Here is a 20,570-nt window from a genome sequence, read left to right on the forward strand (position 1 = left end):
TGCCGGATTTGACCTTTCTCCACGCCGACGCCACACTCTTCTGCGGTGACTATCACTGACAGAACAGAAGCGTGACTCATCGGAGAACACGACGTTCCGCCATTCCCTCATCCAAGTCGCTCTAGCCCGGCACCATGCCAGGCGTGCACGTCTATGCTGTGGAGTCAATGGTAGTCTTCTGAGCGGACGCCGGGAGTGCAGGCCTCCTTCAACCAATCGACGGGAAATTGTTCTGGTCGATATTGCAACAGCCAGGGTGTCTTGCACATGCTGAAGAATGGCGGTTGACGTGGCGTGCGGGGCTGCCACCGCTTGGCGGCGGATGCGCCGATCCTCGCGTGCTGACGTCACTCGGGCTGCGCCTGGACCCCTCGCACGTGCCACATGTCCCTGCGCCAACCATCTTCGCCACAGGCGCTGCACCGTGGACACATCCCTATGGGTATCGGCTGCGATTTGACGAAGCGACCAACCTGCCCTTCTCAGCCCGATCACCATACCCCTCGTAAAGTCGTCTGTCTGCTGGAAATGCCTCCTTTGACGGCGGTCTGGCATTCTTAGCTATACACGTGTCCTGTGGCACACGACAACACGTTCTACAATGACTGTTGGCTGAGAAATCACGGTACGAAGTGGGCCATTCGCCAACGCCGTGTCCCATTTATCGTTCGCTACGTGCGCAGCACAGCGGCGCATTTCACATCATGAGCATACCTCAGTGACGTCAGTCTACCCTGCAATTGGCGTAAAGTTCTGACCACTCCTTCTTGGTGTTGCATTTGCTCTGTCAGTCAGTGTATATACACTCCATGAAAATTAAAAAAGAACAGCTTTATGCAAGTGAATATGGCTTGCCATACTTGCATGGGACACTACGAAAAGGCAGTGCATGCAATGATCAAACATGCAGCGCTGCAGACACACTCAGGAACCATGTTATCAGCCGTGGAATGTGGCAAGCTGCACAACTGTTGCTCATCGCCAGAGCTAGTGGCAGCCAGTTTGCCGTGGCATACTGAGCTCCATCTGTGTCTGCAACATTGAACATTACGCGACAGTGTGTACGAGAACCGTTTGTCCAATTGACAGAATTTGAGCGAGGGCGTATAGTGGGCCTGCAGGTGGCCGGTTGTTTGTATCGCAGAATTACGCAACATGTGGGGCAAGATCTCCACAGTGCATCGGTGTTGTCAGCAGACGGTTCACATGCCCGTCGGCCTGGGTCCGGACAGCAGCGACGCGCGGATGCACACCAAGACCATCACACCTTATGGGTGCCGTATTGGACAGCACTGCGACTTAACAACAAATTAGAGCCACTGTTGCTCTGGGAGTATCAGCAATGACCATTCACAACTGTCTCCGTGAAGCAGGGCTGTAGGAATACCTCCCTGAAGAAAGCCTTTTAAGGTCCGTTTCAACTGTACAACAGCAATAGAAAAGAAACTTACATAATTCTTTCTTTGTTCCATAAGTGCACTCATAAGCCATAGTTATATGTGAGCTGCCCATATTTATACTGTAGGTACATGTAATCATTGTTGATTCCCAGAATATGAGATAACAGTTAATATATATAAAAGAGAAAAGGTTTTCTCGATCACCATACATGGAATAATTCAATACGCCAAAGAATCCAAGGATTCCGTATTCCAAGACGGAGTGCATCACAAGGTGACACCACCCGCATCCTAGGGGCTTTGGAGAAATTATATATTCATAAATGTAGGAGTAGACCTCATACATAATAATAATTTCGTGTGGCTATTACTAGCAGAGTGCAGCCCCAGACCCTCCGACGAGGGTGGGCGGCATCTGCCATGTGTAGATAACTGCGTGTTATTGTGGTGGAGGATAGTGTTATGTGTGGTGTGTGAGTTGCAGGGATGTTGGGGACAGCACAAACACCCAGCCCCCTGGCCATTGGAATTAACCAATTAAGGTTAAAATCCCCGACCCGGCCGAGAATCGAACCCGGGACCCTCTGAACCGAAGGCCAGTACGCTGACCATTCAGCTAACGAGTCGGACACCTCATACACATAATGCAGTTACATGAAATAAACCGAAGTGGTATAAATATTTTAAAAAGAAATGAGACTATGAACCACAAGGTTTGGTTCAAACAATGAATAATAAATTACTTTTTCAGTTCCCATGATTTTGAGTTTTAAAGTTCTAATTTCTTGATAGGAATATGAGCCTGGCAGATTTTTAAAAAATTTTCATACTTGTTTAACATGGCACTAACACATCAAAAGTTTCCTTGCAGATATAGTGCAATGCTCGCTCTATACACAGTAATAAAATATAGTGAATATCTACAGGAATTTCACAAGTGGGGATGATATTTTGTAGGGATGCTTTCCACTCCTTTATATTAGTGTGTGATGCTTTCACTGTAAACGACTAGTAATGGATTAAAATTCAGTTCGGCATGTTTCTAAAACACTATCATAATTATTAAATTCTTAGTACTTTTCCTCAGCCAGTGGCTAATAAAGTGCTCCAAGATTTTTAGAAATGGCATGCTTATTTTACTCGACATGTATTCATCCTTTAATGTAAGATTATCTGTTTTCTTTGCAGCAAAAGCAATTTATGACAACAAATTGCTTGAATGCTACTTCACACGTTCCTTCTATAAACATATTCTGGGAATTCCAGTGAAGTACACAGATATGGAAAGTGAAGACTACAGTTTCTATCAAGGCCTTGTTTATTTGATGGAACATGATGTGAGAGACTTGGGCTATGATCTCACATTTAGTGCAGAGGTAAGTCATTCTATTTGCATTGTAAAGTAGTTCCCTGGAATCACAGATACGGCTTTTTGTGTATGATGTTATACTGTACAGAGTAACAAATAAGATACAGGATTGTGAGCGACTGTAGAAAGACCTTGACAAAGTTGGGAGGTGGACAGCAGATGATGGTATAATGGTAAACGGGGTGAAAAGTCAGGTTGCACAATTCCATTTTTTGCTCAGATAATTTATATATATACAAGAAAAAAATAATGGTCCAATAATACTGCCTTGGAAAACAAAACACCCTCCCCTCGTAATCATTACAGGATCATGTAATGCTTCACCTACTCTTATTCTGGGATCTCTTCTCTATAAATTAATCCACCCATTCAGTCACTCTTTTGAGCAGTCCAGTAGCCCTCATTTTCATTAGTAGTTTCCCATGTTCTACCATATCAAAATTTTGAGGTTTGAAGTGGGCAGTTTGCTAAGTAGATATAGTTTGTGCAAATCTCATCTGTTTCAGTGTTGACATAGTGTATGTAGACTAAATGAATACAATATGGGTTGAGCTGATAAGGGCATCATGTTATCAAGGCATGCTTTTCACATAGCTCTGAAGAGTCCATGCTGTCTGGGGTATCAGTTCATGGTTGTACTATTTCTTTCAGGGTAATCCTTATTAGTTTATCAGCATATGAGAAAATATTGCCAGAAGACTTTCTAGTATTCTCTGAAAAGTGTAAATGTTGATTGAACAGATACAGGTGTATATTACAGTAAATTTATGACATAGCTGTAGCAAGGGAGATAAAAATTAAATATAATATTTGGTTCCTTCTCACCTGAACTCCTGAACAATATTTTGCCAACACTAAATACACAGTCTGTATGGGCGGTGGTGTTTCACCGTACTGAAATTATCCTAAACGCTTATAAAGGCTCGTGCATTTGTATTTTCATTTTTCATTTTGAAAATGAGATAAATTGCGTAGATCAGTACAAAATCTACAGCTTATGTTATCAAACTGGAGATTTATTTTAAATTCTTATCAACTGTGAGAGATTTATATATATATCATCCAGTACCATGATGTAGAAATATCGGAACCTGAAAGTAAAAATAAATTTAAAAAATCATTTTTGTAAATAATTTAACTGAACTGTTCAAGAAAGACGGAAGAAACCTGCAAGCTGTTTTCGAGTAATCTTGAACCGACTATTGTCTGCAACACTTTGACACTTTTTTCTGTGGTAGCATTTCCATTTAGTTGACTCATTCATTTAGTACACTTCACTGACACTTTCACTCACATTCAGAACTGTGTATTGCCACCTCTTGCTTTAATTACATCTTTCTACATGCGGCAGCTAGGGCTTGTATCCTCAACATGTTTTCTCAATTGATTTCACATAACACTGATGGTGCCTGATTATTAACCCGGCAACGCCGTGCGGTACCGTATAGTACCAGTGTGCCTTACTTCAGATTTTCTCATACTGATCATTACTCGCAACACAAATTTGGCAACTCTGCTTTAGAATGTCAAGGGTTTTATTTGAGTGTTTGTTTGTGGCAACAACTGCTTGGAATTAGAGATCGTGTTGAGAGGAATAAAAATGACTGCCTGTCTACGCTAAGTTGCTTTATTTTGTTTGTAAATTTTGACAATACAATTTTGTATCGCGTGGTTTATTATCTTGAAATATCAGTCCATGATTTGAAATAACAAGCAAGTGGTCAGCATTTCTGTGTTATCTGTTATGATACTAATAATTCCGTTGGTACCGTATGGTACCACACGGCTCTTACCGTACCACTCCGTTCCTTTTCTCCTCCTTGCTTCCAAGGACAAATATAAAGAAAAAGTTCATACTGTAGTTACAAATAACGATATATGTGTCATTCAGTTGTTTAGAGTTTTACTAAAAAATCCACATCATAACACACGTGGAGAGCACGATGTATCGCGTCCAATGATACATGAACTTCATTCGAGTGGCTAGACGTTTGAGGAGGTGCTACATGTTATTGGAGAAGAGGATACTGATGCTGAAGCCATATACATTGAGCCACCGGAATGTTATGTATTACGGTATCTGATGAAGATCCGGTTGAAGAAAATGAACGGGGTCTCGCAGATAACTTTACGGGAGGTGAACTCCGAGTACCAGCTGAAGTAGTGTTTAAACAGCAAATTCCGCACAGGAGTAGAGAATCCATGTCCAATAATGATACGTGGCCGGCGAAGAGAGAGAAATCATAACCTCCTCCACCAGCTATCTGGACAGTGGATAACCTAGTTTCCACAACAATCCACTTCCCTAGTGTGAAATTTTCCACTTTTCAAAATATGATGTTGACTGAAATATTTTTTAGTTTTATTTTGATGATGAAATTGTGAATTCCTTGTGCTCCGAAGCCATCAAGTATGCCCTTTTTAAAATAAAGAAGATCCTAAAGTAACCCCGAAGAAATGAAACTATTCGTCATCATTTTACTTCTAAGTGCAAATGCGACTATCAGAATTAGGAAGGTGCAAAATATTTAACACTATATACATATCTGGGTGGTATTTTGAAGAGAAATAAATACAGTTGTTCACACTTCTTTTCCTTTTAGAGTATCTGACACTTTGAGTATCAATGCTCTAAATCACTATATCGCTCCAACAAACTAACGCCCACGCTGCGCGGCCGCTGGATGCAAATCCCGCGGCCACACAGAATGCGTCAAGTGTAGTGTGGGCGTCTGTGTAAACTAATTTTTGCCACTCCAAGCTAGTGAAGAAAGTGAATAGGTGACTAAGAACTGAAGTCTAGGGAATTGGAATGATACTACTATAAAGGAATGCCACTTCTGATTTAATGTTACTTTTCGGAATTCCCAAAGGGATGTCACAAATGAACCTATAAACGCCGTTTGTTCTTTTGTTTATTGCGAAGTAATTTGTCTGCGATATTCTGTAACAATATTAAGTATTAAATTTCATGGTATTCTAATGAGGTAACAATTTTTATGTTTCACCCAAAAGGTATGTCAAGCGCCATGCAGTACCGTACGGTACCAGTCCCTCATTTAGAAACCAATCATCCAAGTTTTAGAAAAATGACTTTTAAATGTTCTCTAGTATGTGAATGCTGGGAATAATACTTAAAAATTAAAAAATTGAAACTTGAAAACTCCGGCGTTCTCGGGTTAATCCTGTCCTGTGTAATCTGATCTCATTCCTCTTGAAGCACCTCCTGTAGGTCCTGTAGGGTGTTGGATAATGCTGGTGGACCCTTCTTCCCATTCCATCCCAAAGATTCACAATGGGATTCAGATCTACACTAAATGAATCTCAACTTCATTCAAGTATTGTTGCACTCATTATGGAACAGTTGGGCAAGCACTGTCATGCTTTAACATGAAACCAATGCCAATAAATGGAACAAAAGTTACAACATGCTCTTCAAAGATTTCATCCAAACATTAATATGCTGTAAGGGTCCCATCATCCCATAAAGACCAGGTCCATCATCACCATGAAACGCTCATCCACACCATCACAAAACCTCCGAGAAAGCTGTCCTGTGTGAAAATGCACTGGGGATATCTTTCTCCAGTCCTCCTCCATACTTTATTTGTGCTATCTAGCGTTTGGAGACAAAAATAGAGGCTCGTGAGTGAACACCACTTGATCCCAGTAATGATGTTTGGTTGTATATTGCTGTAGAGCAATGTTATATTATCATTTCGGTGTTGACGTTTAACTAATAAGATAGAGTTTGAGGGACGTTCCACCATTCAATACATTGTAAAATATATTCAATTATAAGAAGATTGGTTTTGACTCCCTTGGAGTCATCATCAGCTGCTGTTGAAAATTAATTCAGGCGGGAATCTGACAACAACCGTCATAATAAGAAATTTAAAGGTGATTGCCTGGAAAAACATCAATGGGTTGCTAGGCATTGTTTTGAAATGCAACACATACATGGCAAGCAGCACTTGGAACTTAATATGTTCCTGTTTCTGGCCTAAACTGTCCTGTGTTCATGGAACACGTAACACTGGAAAACACATGACACGGACACTTGTAAAGATATGAAACTTTGGCTCTCTAAGAGTGTTCCCGGACTTGACAGTTCTGTTTCTATCTTTAAAAACTGGATAAAATACACACACCTTGAAACAAATGTACAAGGACATGGTTCTGGTCTAGACTGTCACGCGTTCATAGACACAGAATACTTGAATTCCTTGCACTAGTTGCTATTTGCTTTACATCGCACTGATACAGATATGTCTTATGGTGACGATGGGATAGGAAAGGCCTAGGAATGGGAAGGAAGCGGCTGTGGCCTTAATTAAGGTACAGCCCCAGCATTTGCCTGGTGTGAAAATGGGAAACCACGGAAAACCATCTTCAGGGCTGCCGACAGTGGGGACATGCACTGGTTGAAAACACACATACGATATGAGACACTTACAACAGTATGAAACAACTGGCATTTCAAGTATGTTCCTGGGCTTGACAGTCCTGCCTCCAACTGATTAAACTAGATGAAACGTATATACATTAAATGTACAATACACAAACCACTTGGCATCTAAAAGTTCTTGGTTTGGTTTCAAAAAATTTGTCGTGATCGTGGAATTAGAATAGAACCGTTGGTCCTGCTACAATCTAATGGAAACAAATGCACTATCGTAGTTGAGAATATACACATTGATTGAAAGTTTATACACAGATATGAAACACATGGCACTTTAACGTTCTTGGATATGAGTAAAAATGCTGTCGTGTGTCCGTACAACTCGGCACAGATCCGTCAACCGGTCTTGCCTCACTCAACTGGAATATGTGAACAAACAAAAACAAAACTTGTTAACCATTATGACCACACAATCACAAGAAATGTTTGGTAATCAACTGAAATTATACATTGGCTTGAGATGCTTAGTATTACAGAAAGGTCTTGGGTCTAACTTAGAATTATTACCGTGTGTTTGCGGAACAAGGAACTTGACTGTCGGCCCTGATTTAAACAACTTGATATAAGACATAGTTGAAATGAAAATATGTTTGACAATGAAAATGTTTAGAACTTGCTGGTTTAGTTTATATGTTCTTGCAGTGTTTTAGGATAGATGGATAAACTTATTAGTAGATTTAAATTGGTAGAAGAGCTGGGGGAACATCCTTCATTATGGATCACATGCTGATGCAGTTGTAACTGTCGTCAACTATTGTTGATGTAGACTAGTGATGGTATGGTCTTGGCTTTTGAAAACGTGCATTGAAGAGAGAGAGAGTGTGTGTCAAATTGAAATCATATTAGTATTACTTACTCACGCTGAACCGCCGTTAGGAGAGTGGGTTGAGATCTGTTCGACTGTGCTTGTGTGAGTGGGTGTGGTGCTATTGTTGGCTAGTAGAGGGGGAGAGGAGGGGGAAGGGGTTTGGCTTGTTTTGGGTTGGTTGAGGTGTGGGGGGGGGCTTTTTTTGTCGAGTCGTTCTGTCTAGATATGTCTTGATGATGAGGGGTTGAATGACCTCATAAAGAATGTTTTTTCGGTGGATTCATTCAGATTATGATTAAAATTAACTTGTTGGTCTAACGATATGTAAAACATTTCTTTGATATTGAGTAGGGGTACCTTTTCCATGGTTTCAATAATTTGCAGGTCTTTGTCTATGTCAGAAAATTTATGATTGGATTCGTGCATGTGTAGACCCATGGCTGAATGTCTGTTATGTTTAACTGCATTGATGTGTTCGGTGTATCTGGTGTTAAAGCTCCGTCCTGTCTGTCCAATGTAGCTTGCTGTACAAGTTTGGCACTGTAATCTGTAGATACCTGATTTGCCATATTTGTCCGATTTATTCACGGTCCCTGAATTGTGGAAATGGGAACGATTGTTGTTGGTTGTTTTGAATGCTACTTTTAGCCCATGTTTTTAAAAATAGGTTTGTTATTTGGTAAACAGGATCGTTGTTGAAGGTAAAAACTGAAAAACTGTCCTGTTTTTCTTTAATGAGAGTAGATTTAGGTTTGTTTTGGATTTTTTATATAATTTGGTCGATGAACCTTTTGTTGTACCCGTTAGAAAGAGCAATTGTCCTAATAGTGTCTAGTTCTTTTTTTTAGGTCGGAGCGAGATAATGGAATATTAAAAGCCCTGTGGACTAAGCTATAGTAGGCTGCTTTTTTATGGGAGCTAGGGTGGATTGAGTGTTGTTTTTATGGTGTTGATAGTTTGTGTAGGTTTCCTGTATATGCCGTAAGTGAGGATCTCTTGTGACTGTTAGGTCTAGAAAGTTTAGAGAACGGTTGGACTCTCTTTCTAGTGTGAACTGTATATGGGGGTTCAGTTTGTTCAACTCCTCAAGAATGGTTAGGCTGTTGGTGTGTCTACCATCTAAAATTGGGAAGTGTCATCGACAAACCTGGTCCAGAAAAAAAATGTTTTATTTTGCTGATGTGTGTATGTTCTAGGTGGTCTAGGTAAATGTCTGCCATGATGCCCGATGCGGGGGATCCCATTGGAAGGCCATTTTGTTGATATATTATTTCGTCAAAAACAAAATAATTGTTAAATATAAACTTAACCAGATTGATGAATTCTTCTATTTCAAGTTTGCTCAGTTTGCTGTGTTGGTGTAAGTTACGTTGTATGATGGAAATGGTCTCGTCTAATGGAACGCTCGGGTACATATTCTTTATGTCGAAAGATGCTAGTGAATGGTAAGACTGAATTTTGAGGTTTTTGGTGTTGTCACAAAATTCTATTGTGTTTTTAATGGAAGTTTTTGCTTGAAGGACATTGTGTTTTTTAAGGAATTTTTGGATGAATTGGGCTAGTTTGTAGGTAGGGCTGGGTCTGAAATTAATTATTGGTCTTATTGGGGTGTTTTCTTTATGGACATAGTGTTTTTTAAGGAAGCTTCCAACAGCAAGAGCACTCCCCAAAATCCATAATGCATATTAACCATGACTTCTCTTTCCAATTATCACAGTTAATCAGGAGTGTACAATATGTAGTTTCTAACACTGTAAATAGGGTCCTTCTACATCAAATGCATTAAGTTTTAGTGTTGGGAACTTGTCTTGATATTTTTTCATTTTTCTAGTCCACTTGTAATTTGTCAAGAAAGATGCTCCACTGTGGAGGTGACAACCATAATGTAACTGAAATGCTTACAACAAATTATATTGTACCAGGAAAAGTTTGTGGGTTTAGGGCATGAGAAGGATCTCAGGTAGTGGAAGTTGATTTTGGAGCCAGTACAGAGCAGGATAGAATCGCAGGGCGAATAATAGATGGTTATACATTTTCCAAACAATTTATTAATAATGTTAAATGATTCATCTCCCTGCAATATCAGTATAGAACTCAGATATTTTGTTGAAATCAAAATGTTAACGTAAATCTTCTTGAATTTAGTTCGTGAAAATAAATAAATATCACAAATCCTATAGTCTTTTTTGAAAACACGAAGTGTCAGTTCTTCACCTAAAGTCTTTCTAAGTATTAATTCATGAAATGAACACACACTTATAATTGAAAATTGAAATAAGAATTTAAATTTCTGTTGAAAGTTTCTCAGTTTGTTAGCCTTGAAATATAGAACACTTGAAAATCCTAAAGTACTTCTATGTAAAATAAATTTTTTAAAATAAATTTATCATTAAAGATGAATTTTTGAGAAATGATGAAAAACTACGAAATATCGTCACACGCACTGAGTAAACCACTGTTCAAGATTGATAAAAAAAGTCAGTCAGTTTGTGAATACTCACTTAAAGAAAATTTGGCTTACAAATGTTGATGGGACTCTGGAACATTCCGCGGGGTGCAGACGAAGACTCGAACTCGATGTTCCACGAAAAAACCACGTTGACTTCCCTCGATGGGTACCATAGATGAGATGATGTTGAAGGTAGCTGGATCTTGTAGAATTTCATCAAGATTTCCGCTGCTCGTGGAGGTGATTTTAGCACATGGAACATTCATTTGGCGCAAGTAGTATTTACAGATGCTATCATTCACTGTTGAACACAGTTCAGTTCGTATGTTAATTTTATGACGTTAAATGAATGATTACAGTCCTTGCTGCATAAAACACTATTTTAAATCGTCACTTGAGAACGTCCATAAATACACAGTTCAAACACTTGAAAAAGTTAGTGTAATATTTCTCATTACAGTCTCTGACCAGTCTTTGAATCGTTATCCTAGCAGATAATACCGACTTTCTGGTGGTGATGGTATTATATTACTTTAGAAAAAGTTCTTAATATTCACCAAGTTTATCACTGTAGTAAGTCATGTCCTAATATGACACGTAAAATAAAGAGACATAGTTCAAGAATGTACTGAATTAGAAGAAATGAGTCTTTGAGTAGTTAGAGTTATTGTACACGACAGTTTCTGTTTATTGTGGTAATTTAATATTATGTGAAATTAACTAAGTCCACACGTCCTGTTCTAGTTTGTGAATGTCAAATATTTAACTTCGTATTTCAGTGATTTCACACGTGTTATACTTCGAAATGTCTGTGAATTATATCGTAGTCGCGGCACGATAAACTAATTACGGTGCGACGTCTTTTACAAGTGCGACGGCGATTGATTATCCCATAATTTCGTCTCCGCGAAACACGACGGAAAGTACTGCCTTCGAGACTGCACTGACATACTGTACGAGGGTCAGTCTCCCCTCTGTCTCACTCACACACACATACTGTACTGCTGAACTGAACTGCTTGTTAGCCTTGACCTAGTGGCATATATATCTGTGCCAGGAGGGGTGTTGTTCTTTGTCATGTGACCGAGAGTGCTCAATCTTCTTAAACTTTTTATATTGTTATAACTCAGAAACTACTGGACAGATTGCTTTGAAATTTACAGGATTTTACTTTTACGATGTCTGCTACAATTTAGCGTTGGTCCTGTTCAAATCGATTGAGGCGTTAAAAAGTTCACGAGAGAAAAATTCTTTTGAGAAATATCTCTAGGGGAGGCAAGTTTCAAGCAGTAGGTGACGTCACTTGGCCTCGCCTGGTCGGTCGTGGAGTCTGGTACGTACTGAAATGTTCCTTCACTCCGCTGTTCGCATGTCGGACGGAAATTGTATGTTGAAATAAAGATTTTTTTAAATTGATATGTGCCAGGACCTAGGTTTTCCTAGTACATCATGAATAATGAAATTTATTGGGCGCTGAGAAAAGGATTCCCCCCCGTGTGCTTAAATTATAAATAAAATTAACTTTGAAAATAAATTTTGGTGCCACTGTAATGAAATTACAGAAAATCAACAATTAACGAAGTTGAACGTGGGAAATCTTCAGTTTCCAGAGTGTTTGATCATGAGCTGATGAGAATCCAGTTCTGTTGGTATAACCGTACCTGACACTCGTTCATCCTTGAAAATGGGAGTTTAGTTAAGGAGATATTCCCACATCCCTGTATGAACACTCAGACACAAGCTCTAAATTCAGGGAGACACTCCCACAGCACTGTTCTGAATACTCTAAAACATGTATATTTCACTATACAGAAACTATTATTTCAGAGAGACATTCCCTCAACAATGTTTTTTACACTCTCAAACACCTACCTTGTAAGAACTAGGCACCACCACCTATCTTACGTTTGGATACACTTACTAACTATATCCCTAACTCTATTTACACAACACACTTCTGGCTTCTGGACCTGACAGCCTTTTATCACCGTTACTGAGAGCTGGTTATTTTTTTTCTATGTGGTTCGGTCAGAACATCGCCTGGTAGAGGTTATTAGTTAACTATTATTTATTTACCACAATTCTCTGCAGAAATATGAAAAGTCTAGAGGAAAAAGGTGAACCCCCACGTACGTATAAAATGTTCCCTACACCTATGGGACCAGTTTTCACAAATCTTTACACAGTAAGTACAAAGGACATGCGTCAAATCACGTTGCTCACTCAAACCATTGATTTACAACACTGAACGGATAAACAAGTACACAATCATGAGCGGTTAGAAAACAATATATTGAAACAGGAACCATACGGTTATGCCTGCAATTTCCTGTAATCAAAATGGAGATTGCACAGCCTGTTTCATAAGTTTCAATTGTGCGCATTGTAGTCCATGATGCAACGCATGCTGTTAGCAAGCTCGACTGCAGCTTGCTAACGTACGACCGCTGCATCACGGAACACGTGGCTTGTATGTCAGAAGGAATGATCTAGAAGCTTTTTTCTATCTCCACTTCCTGATAACGGCAAATGGACAATGGGATCGTGTAGCTGGCAATAACAAATAGCTCATACTCAAATTTCAAGTCGATAACTGCATTATTTGAGGAGATGTTAAGATATTCAAATATTGGGTGATATCCACGATGTTGGGCCCTCCGTGGCGCAGACGGCAGCGCGTCGGCCTCTCACCGCTGGATACCGTGGTTCAAATCCCAGTCACTCCATGTGAGATTTCTGCTGGACAAAGCGGAGGCGGGACAGGTTTTTCTCCGGGTACTCCGATTTTCCCTGTCTTCATTCATTCCAGCAACACTCTCCATTATCATTTCATAACGTCTATCAGTTAGTCATAAATCACTTTGGGAGTGGCGACCCCATCGTACTAAGAGCCTATATATATATATATGCTTCAATCATTACATCCCTGACCTGGTCAGAGACTGGAGAACAGGTTGTAGGTTTTCATCCATGATGTTCACGCCCAGGGTCAAGCTTTTGTATAAAAGGTGAGCCTAGAAACTCGAGGACACACACAGCGACCAATTGCCGAGAGATATATTGCTTCATGACTGGCTAGGATGACCTATTGCAGTACGGTAGCTATAACCATTGCTTCACAGCAATAGTTTAGTTCAACATCTGTGGTAGTGGTAGCGTCTTTAATGTGTTTGCTTTAAAATAGCGTAGTTTCTGCAGGAATAGTAATCGTGTGTTTAACGAGTGATGTATACAGTTGAACAGCGTGTAATCATTGTGTTGTGCTATGGGAAGCATTCTTCTTATACAGAATGCCGCTTTTGATTCATTCACAAATTTCCTGGCATCCTCCCTCCCCATAGGAATATGGTACGTAAATTAGTGAAGAAGTTCCGCACTACCGGGTCCATTCTTAACAAAATCACGCAGGAGACGAACCATTATAACAGAGGAAAAGGTTGACGAAATAGGAGCTCTCTTGGAAAGAACTCCAATAAAATCCCTGTCACTTCTCACTGTACATGGTAATGTGTCAAAATCTTATGTCCACAAAGCAACAAATATATTAAAAGCAAAACCGTACAAACCCACCCCTGCTCAATATTTAAAAGGACCTGACAGTTTAGCTAGGGTTCAGTATTTTAACTGGTTACTTCAGTCAGTTCACGATGGGTATGTTGACTCAGAACTTTTATTTTATAGTGATGAAGCTTAGCTACACTTAAGTGGCTATGTAAATAGTCAAAACAATCGCTACTGGTGTGCAGAAAATCCCCACCAGCTGTATGTCCATCCACTTCATGATGTAAAGATAGTTTGGTGTGCAATAAGTGCTTGCAGAATTATAGGGCCTATATTTTTCCATCAAACAATAAATGCTAATCGATATATAGACCTCATTCTCAGACCTTTCTTTCAAGAGCTGACGGAAGTAGAAAGGAGTAATGGTTACTTTATGCAAGATAATGTGACAGCACACGCTGCCAGTCTATCTATGGAGGTAATACGGTAATTTTTCGTAGATGATGTGGTTAATTATCCCCCTAGATCTCCTGATTTAAATCCCTGTGATTATTACGTGGGTGATGCTGAAGGGAAAAGTGTATGTGAACAACCCTCACACAAGAGGAGAACTAAGAGAACATTACACAAGTTATTTCGAATGTCACACGGGCTGTGATTCGCTGAGTGTCTGCAGACCTATTTAAGAGGTGTCAGGCGTGTTTGACAGCCGAGGGACAACATTTTGAACATCAAATGTAATGCCACGTAGGTTTTAGACTAATAGTTTCACTAGAAATTGATTTCTATACGTGTGAATTGCCGTGAGTAGTGGGGAGGAAAAGCGTGCATTATACCGGCTAGCGACGGAGTGTCATTTCACCAGCCATGCCGTGCTCTAAATGGTGCTGCGGAGCGAGCCAAAAAAAGGACCCTATATTATTTTTGTGCCTTGTGCTACAGAACTGTCAGTAAACAACATTACTCGCAATTTAATGAGAGAGTAACCAACTATTTAGGACTCTATTTATTAAAATTACGTGCCCATTATTTCACGTAAAGGAACATAGACTGAGAAACACAGCACTAATACTTATGGTGGGCTAGATAGACAGTAGACTGTTTCTCGAACATTACGTGTCCATTATTTCACGTAGGGGAACATAGACTGTGTAACTGAATATTACGACATTACCGTGTGTGAGATAGAATGTGGAGACTCTGCTTAGACTTCACAAACTGTATCAAAACTTACAGTCAGGAACACAGTGCATTCAGCATATCGAACTTGTGTAGTTGGACAGTGACGGTTCGGTCGCATTATTAAGTGGAACCTTGGTTCAAAATGTCATGAGTGAAATTTCACTACGAATGTTACACTTGTTAATTATGAACCAGCGCTGCTGTAACACTCCAAGTGGCATGTGTGTGCAGTTTGACGCCACATGCATAGACTTAACCACCCATATCATCGTGTGAACTTCCGCCGATGGAGACGTGGTAGCTTCGGGGGATACATGGTGATGGTGTTCTGGATCATCGGAGACACATGGTAATGGTGTTCCTGGTCACCGGTGGATACGTGTGAGGACGCAGGCAGATGGAGCCAACAACTTCAAGATCCAGAAATACTTAAAGTTGATATGCATCTGTGTTGTTTAAAGAACAATCAGTTCGAACTTTATGAATTGTGACTTCTAATTTAACTTCCAAGTAACTTTCATTTTCTCAAGTGACTTTCAGTTTCTCAAATAACTTTCAATTTTATACGTAAAGCCAGTGTAGTATTAAGTTTTAACAGAGCTACTCCAAAGCTCAAGCGAACTTGCTGACGAGTGGATAAAACTTTGAAGAACATTTATAGAATGCAATTAACCTCTTCAGTGGCACGCCCGAGAAATTCTCGGGTGGCGCACGCCTGCCCATAACGTCACCGCCCGAGAAATTCTCTTTTAGCTGCAGTGTTCATTTCGCGATCACCCAATAATTTCTCGGGTACTCTAATCGTTCGGGAAAATGTTTTCAAGTATTCTCAACAGATGGCGGGAGGATTTCCAGCTGTATTCATGTAGCATCTGGCTTAAAATATGCCTTATCTTCTCTACTTTACATATACAACCTCTGGCCAGCTGACGAGGTAAACAGAAATGGCGAGCGCGAAACGGAAGAGAAGTTTGTCTGAAGACAAAATAAGGAACTACATCAAAGATGAATCACTAAGTGACATTAGTATTTCTGATAGTAGCTATAATGATTCTATTGATTCTTCAGATGATGACCTTAGTAATTCTAGTGAAAGTAAAGAAGATATTACGTCAGACGCTAAGGTGATGGTAGATGTTGAATATACATTCGTTTGGAAAAAGTGTAAGCATGGGGATAGTGTGCGACCTAATATTATTCCATTTACGGGAAATCCTGGTGTGAGGCTTAGCTTATTACCAGAGGTGAGTGCGATTGACTGTTTTGAACTGATTCTAACAGATGAAGTTGTAAATTTGACAGTGACCGAAAAAAATTCGTTGGCCCTATGCTAAAAGTGCATTGAAAACCTTGTAAATAAATCTCTGCATGGAAGGGTACAGTTTTGGAAAAAAAGAAGCTCTTACAAAATTTGGCAATTTATTGCGTTAGTATTGCTGATGGGAATAATACAAAAGCCTGAAATAAAAATGCATTGCTCACAGGACAGTATAGGCCCTACTCAAAACACCAATATTTTATGAAACTATATCACAGGCCTACTCTCAAAAGTGTAAATAGAGTGTAAAGTAAGTTTTTATTAACCTTGAATAATATATGAATGTGTTCCCTTAATAATTGTTACTCATTCCTTGCTTCCTAAAAATAAATAAATTCCTCCGAAAAAACCTCACTTTTCTGGCACAGGAGGTCTGCCAAAACCCGCCACCGAAGGAGTTAAGACTTAGGCAATTCATTAGATATTTTTCCAGTGAATTAGAACATTATTTATTTTCACAATACGTCAGACTGATTAATTATTTCAAGAGTGAATGAACTCCTACGGGATGTAGGCAAAACATTAACTTACATACCAGATGAGTACAAACCATTCTATGAGGAAGTGGTGATGAGACCAGCTACTGCTAATGCAGATGACAGTGAATGTGAAGAGTAGTAATGATTTTCAGGGTATGATTTGTACATAATGCTTTCAAAACTTTTAAGTAGTATAGAACATTACTGTATATGTTGTATTAGTGATATTTTGAGAGAGCAGAAATACTTCTGTTTTATTAATAATAACTTTTTATGTCTAAGTCAGAAACAGTTTAAAGAAGGGAACAAAGCCCGTCTATCTAATGTCGTACTATTTCTTGACGAACGGTGTAATTGACCTGCCCAAAGTATTGGAATACCGGGATAATATACAGAAACTATAATAAGCGTTTTGGTTGCAAAAAACTAATAAATAAGAAAAATAGGAGGTTTTTTTCAAAGTTTCTCAACAACCAGTTTGAAGAAGGGAACAAATCCACTGTTTTTAATATCGTATTATTCCTTCACGAACAGTCCAATTAACCTGCCCAAGGTACTGGGATAGCGAGTTAATATACAGAAACTATTATAAAAGTTTGGTTGCAAAAAAATAATAAATAAGAAAGTAGGAAGTTTTGTTCAGTTTTCTCAACACCCAGTTTTTGGATTAGTTCCCTTCATCAAACTGCCGATTCAATTTTCTAAAAGTAAATTTCTTCTTTTGATTTGTCTTTAGTTTTAGAATCATACATGACTCTTTTTTTAACCTGCCTTTTTTTCATTTTTCTTAAGGTTCAGGAATTTGGTGTGACGGACATCAGAGATTTGATTCCAAATGGACGAAATATTCCTGTCACTGAACAGACCAAAATGGACTACATCAGACTTGTCTGCCAAATGAAAATGACTGGTGCTATCCGTAAACAGTAAGTATTATGATTAGCCAAGCAATTTTTCTTTTTCTAGTGGGTGAGTTTTTAATACTGATCTTTCTTACCTTCAAGCAGCTCAGTTGATGCCCAGTAGTTAAGTGGTAGCATTGGTTACATACGGCTGAGAGGATTTGTCGTGCTGACCACACGACACCTCGTAATCTGCAGGCCTTCGGGCGGTCGCTTGGTAGGCCAAGGCCCTTCGGGGCTGTAATGCCTTGGGGTTAGTTATTGGTTACATACAAAAATATTTCCTACTCAAATTATCTTTGTGAAGATTCAGGTATGTCTTTCTTTTCCCTGTTCCCTCTCTCTCCCCCTTGCTATCTATCATTATTGCGAAAGGCGCTTGATTTCACCAGGTGTGGAAGCATCATTTCACCTACATTAGATGTGCTGTATTTCAATCTAGGCAGCGTGAGTTCAAATCCTGGAGTGGAATTTTCACCTAGCCTGGCTGAGTGACTCAGATGGTTGAGGCGCTGGCCTTCTGACCCCAGCTTGGCAAGTTCGATCCTGACTCAGTCCAGTGGTATTTGAAGGTGCTCAAATACATCAGCCTCATGTCGGTAGATATACTGGCACGTAGAAGAACTCCTGCAGGACTAAATATTCTGGCACATCGACATCTCCAAAAACCATAAGAGTAGTTAGTGAGATGTAAAGCATATAACATTATTATTATTATTATTATTATTATTATTATTATTATTATTATTATTATTATTATTATTATTATTATTATTATTATTCACCTGAATGATCATGTGACACTAGGAAGAGTATCTAGCCTTAAACCCCCAGAATGACTGAGATATTTTGAAGAAAGTTAAAAATTCTTTATTTTAAGAAGCTACATAAAGAAGAGTAGTCTTTGGTCTTTTGCCATTTTTTGAGGTCCAGGCCTACAAAATGTATAACAGTACTCAGACATCATCATGACCACACATGTTCTCTGTATTATGCACCACCAACATTATTCCTCCTTATCCAGGTAAACAGCAATATTATAATGTAAATGATAAGTGTGGTCATCTGAGCAGAATGTGTTTGTTGAAGAGAATTTAATTCCTTATGTATTTTGCAGTCCGCCTCTGTGGTGCAGTGGTTAGTGTGAGTAGCTGCCACCCCTGGAGGCCTGGGTTCGATTCCTGGCTCTGCCACGAAATTTGAAAAGTGGTACGTTCTCTTCCAGGCAAATGCCGGGATGTTACCTAACTTAAGGCCACGGCCGGTTCCTTCCCTCTTCCTTGCCTATCCCTTCCAATCTTCCCCATATCCCCCCGCAAGGCCACTGTTCAGCATAGCAGGAGAGGCCACCTGGGCCAGGTACTGGTCATCCTCCCCTGTTGTATCCTCAACCCAGAGTCTGAAGCTCCAGGACACTGCCCTTGAAGCGGTAGAGGTGTGATCCCTTGTTGAGTCCGAGGGAGAAACCGACCCTGGAGGGTAAACAGATTAAGAAGAAGAGAAGAAGAAGATGTATTTTGCATGTCTTGTTACCTTATTGTTGTGGAGGTATTGCTTTGATCTAGAAAATCTATGGATATAACATAGCGGCATACTTATTGAATACAGGAAAGTGTTGTTTCTTTCTTTACATCACACCGACACAGACAGGTCATACGGCGATGATACGTGGAAGTTTGTGATCATCAAAGTCCCTAAAGGTGTGATAGTCAGTAGTCCGATGTAAAAAATGTTTGGTTGTAAATTATAATAAATAACCAAGAAGAGGCTAAATTTCAAATTGAACAACTAGAAATTATAGCTAAAAAAATGGGATTACAAATTTCATTTGAAAAAACAGAAATGATGCCAACTTTTAAAGTTGATTTACCAGTTATTCAGCTGAACAGTAATAAAGAGATTAAAATTGTTCAGAAATTCAAATATCTTGGGGAAATAATAACATGGAACACAAATGAAAAAGAAGCAATAGAACACAGAACAACTAAATTTAAACAAGCACGAAGACTTACCTGGCCAACCTATAAAAAAAAATCTCTTTCGATAAACGCTAAGCTGAAACACTATAATTCCATAGTTAAACCAGAGGCAACCTATGCTAGTGAAACTTTATTCAAATTAAATGTAAAATCTACAACAGACAAATTACAGAAAACTGAGAGAAGAATTCTTAGAACAATTATTAATAAAAAACACCAAGTTGATGGACAGTGGAGATTGTTGCCTAACAACATTGTCTATCGTGAATGTGAATCAATAATATCTACAATGCGTAAAAGAAGAATTTCCTTTTTCTGTCACATATCAAGATTAGCAGACACCAGGATATTGAAACAACTATTCGATTACTTTTTGAAGAATAAAATCAATAATAATTGGTTCAAAGAAGTTCAGGACGATTTGGAAGAATTGGGTATAACTCGGCAACAAATCAAAGACAGAAAAGAGAAGAGGATTTTGAAGAACAAAAGCATAAGTCTCAAACTAAAAGCAGTTGAACGGAAACAATATACTATATCGGACACACAAAGGGCTTCCAGGTCGGAGAGGATGAAAAAGTTCTGGGAGAAGAAGAAGAAGAAATTAACTCAAATGTATTGATTTCAGTGCTCCAATGTGGGCGTAAAATATGTAAATAAATAAATAAATAAATAACCAAGTGCCTTATTCAAACCTGCACATTGGCAATCTTGTCATTGA

General features: G+C 39.2%; 1 protein-coding gene across 1 annotated transcript in view; it reads left to right on the plus strand.

The window, feature by feature from the left end:
- The window catches only part of HUWE1 (HECT, UBA and WWE domain containing E3 ubiquitin protein ligase 1), a 1,366,532-nt gene that overhangs the window by 1,291,019 nt on the left and 54,943 nt on the right, over positions 1 to 20,570 (plus strand). Inside the window, exons 58-59 of the mRNA XM_068226019.1 lie at positions 2,589 to 2,776; positions 17,761 to 17,894. Of these exons, the coding sequence (XP_068082120.1) occupies positions 2,589 to 2,776; positions 17,761 to 17,894 (322 nt within the window). The remainder of the gene's footprint in view (positions 1 to 2,588; positions 2,777 to 17,760; positions 17,895 to 20,570) is intronic.

This window comes from Anabrus simplex, chromosome 2, assembly GCF_040414725.1.
Source record: "Anabrus simplex isolate iqAnaSimp1 chromosome 2, ASM4041472v1, whole genome shotgun sequence".
NCBI classification, from domain to species: Eukaryota; Metazoa; Arthropoda; class Insecta; order Orthoptera; family Tettigoniidae; genus Anabrus; species Anabrus simplex.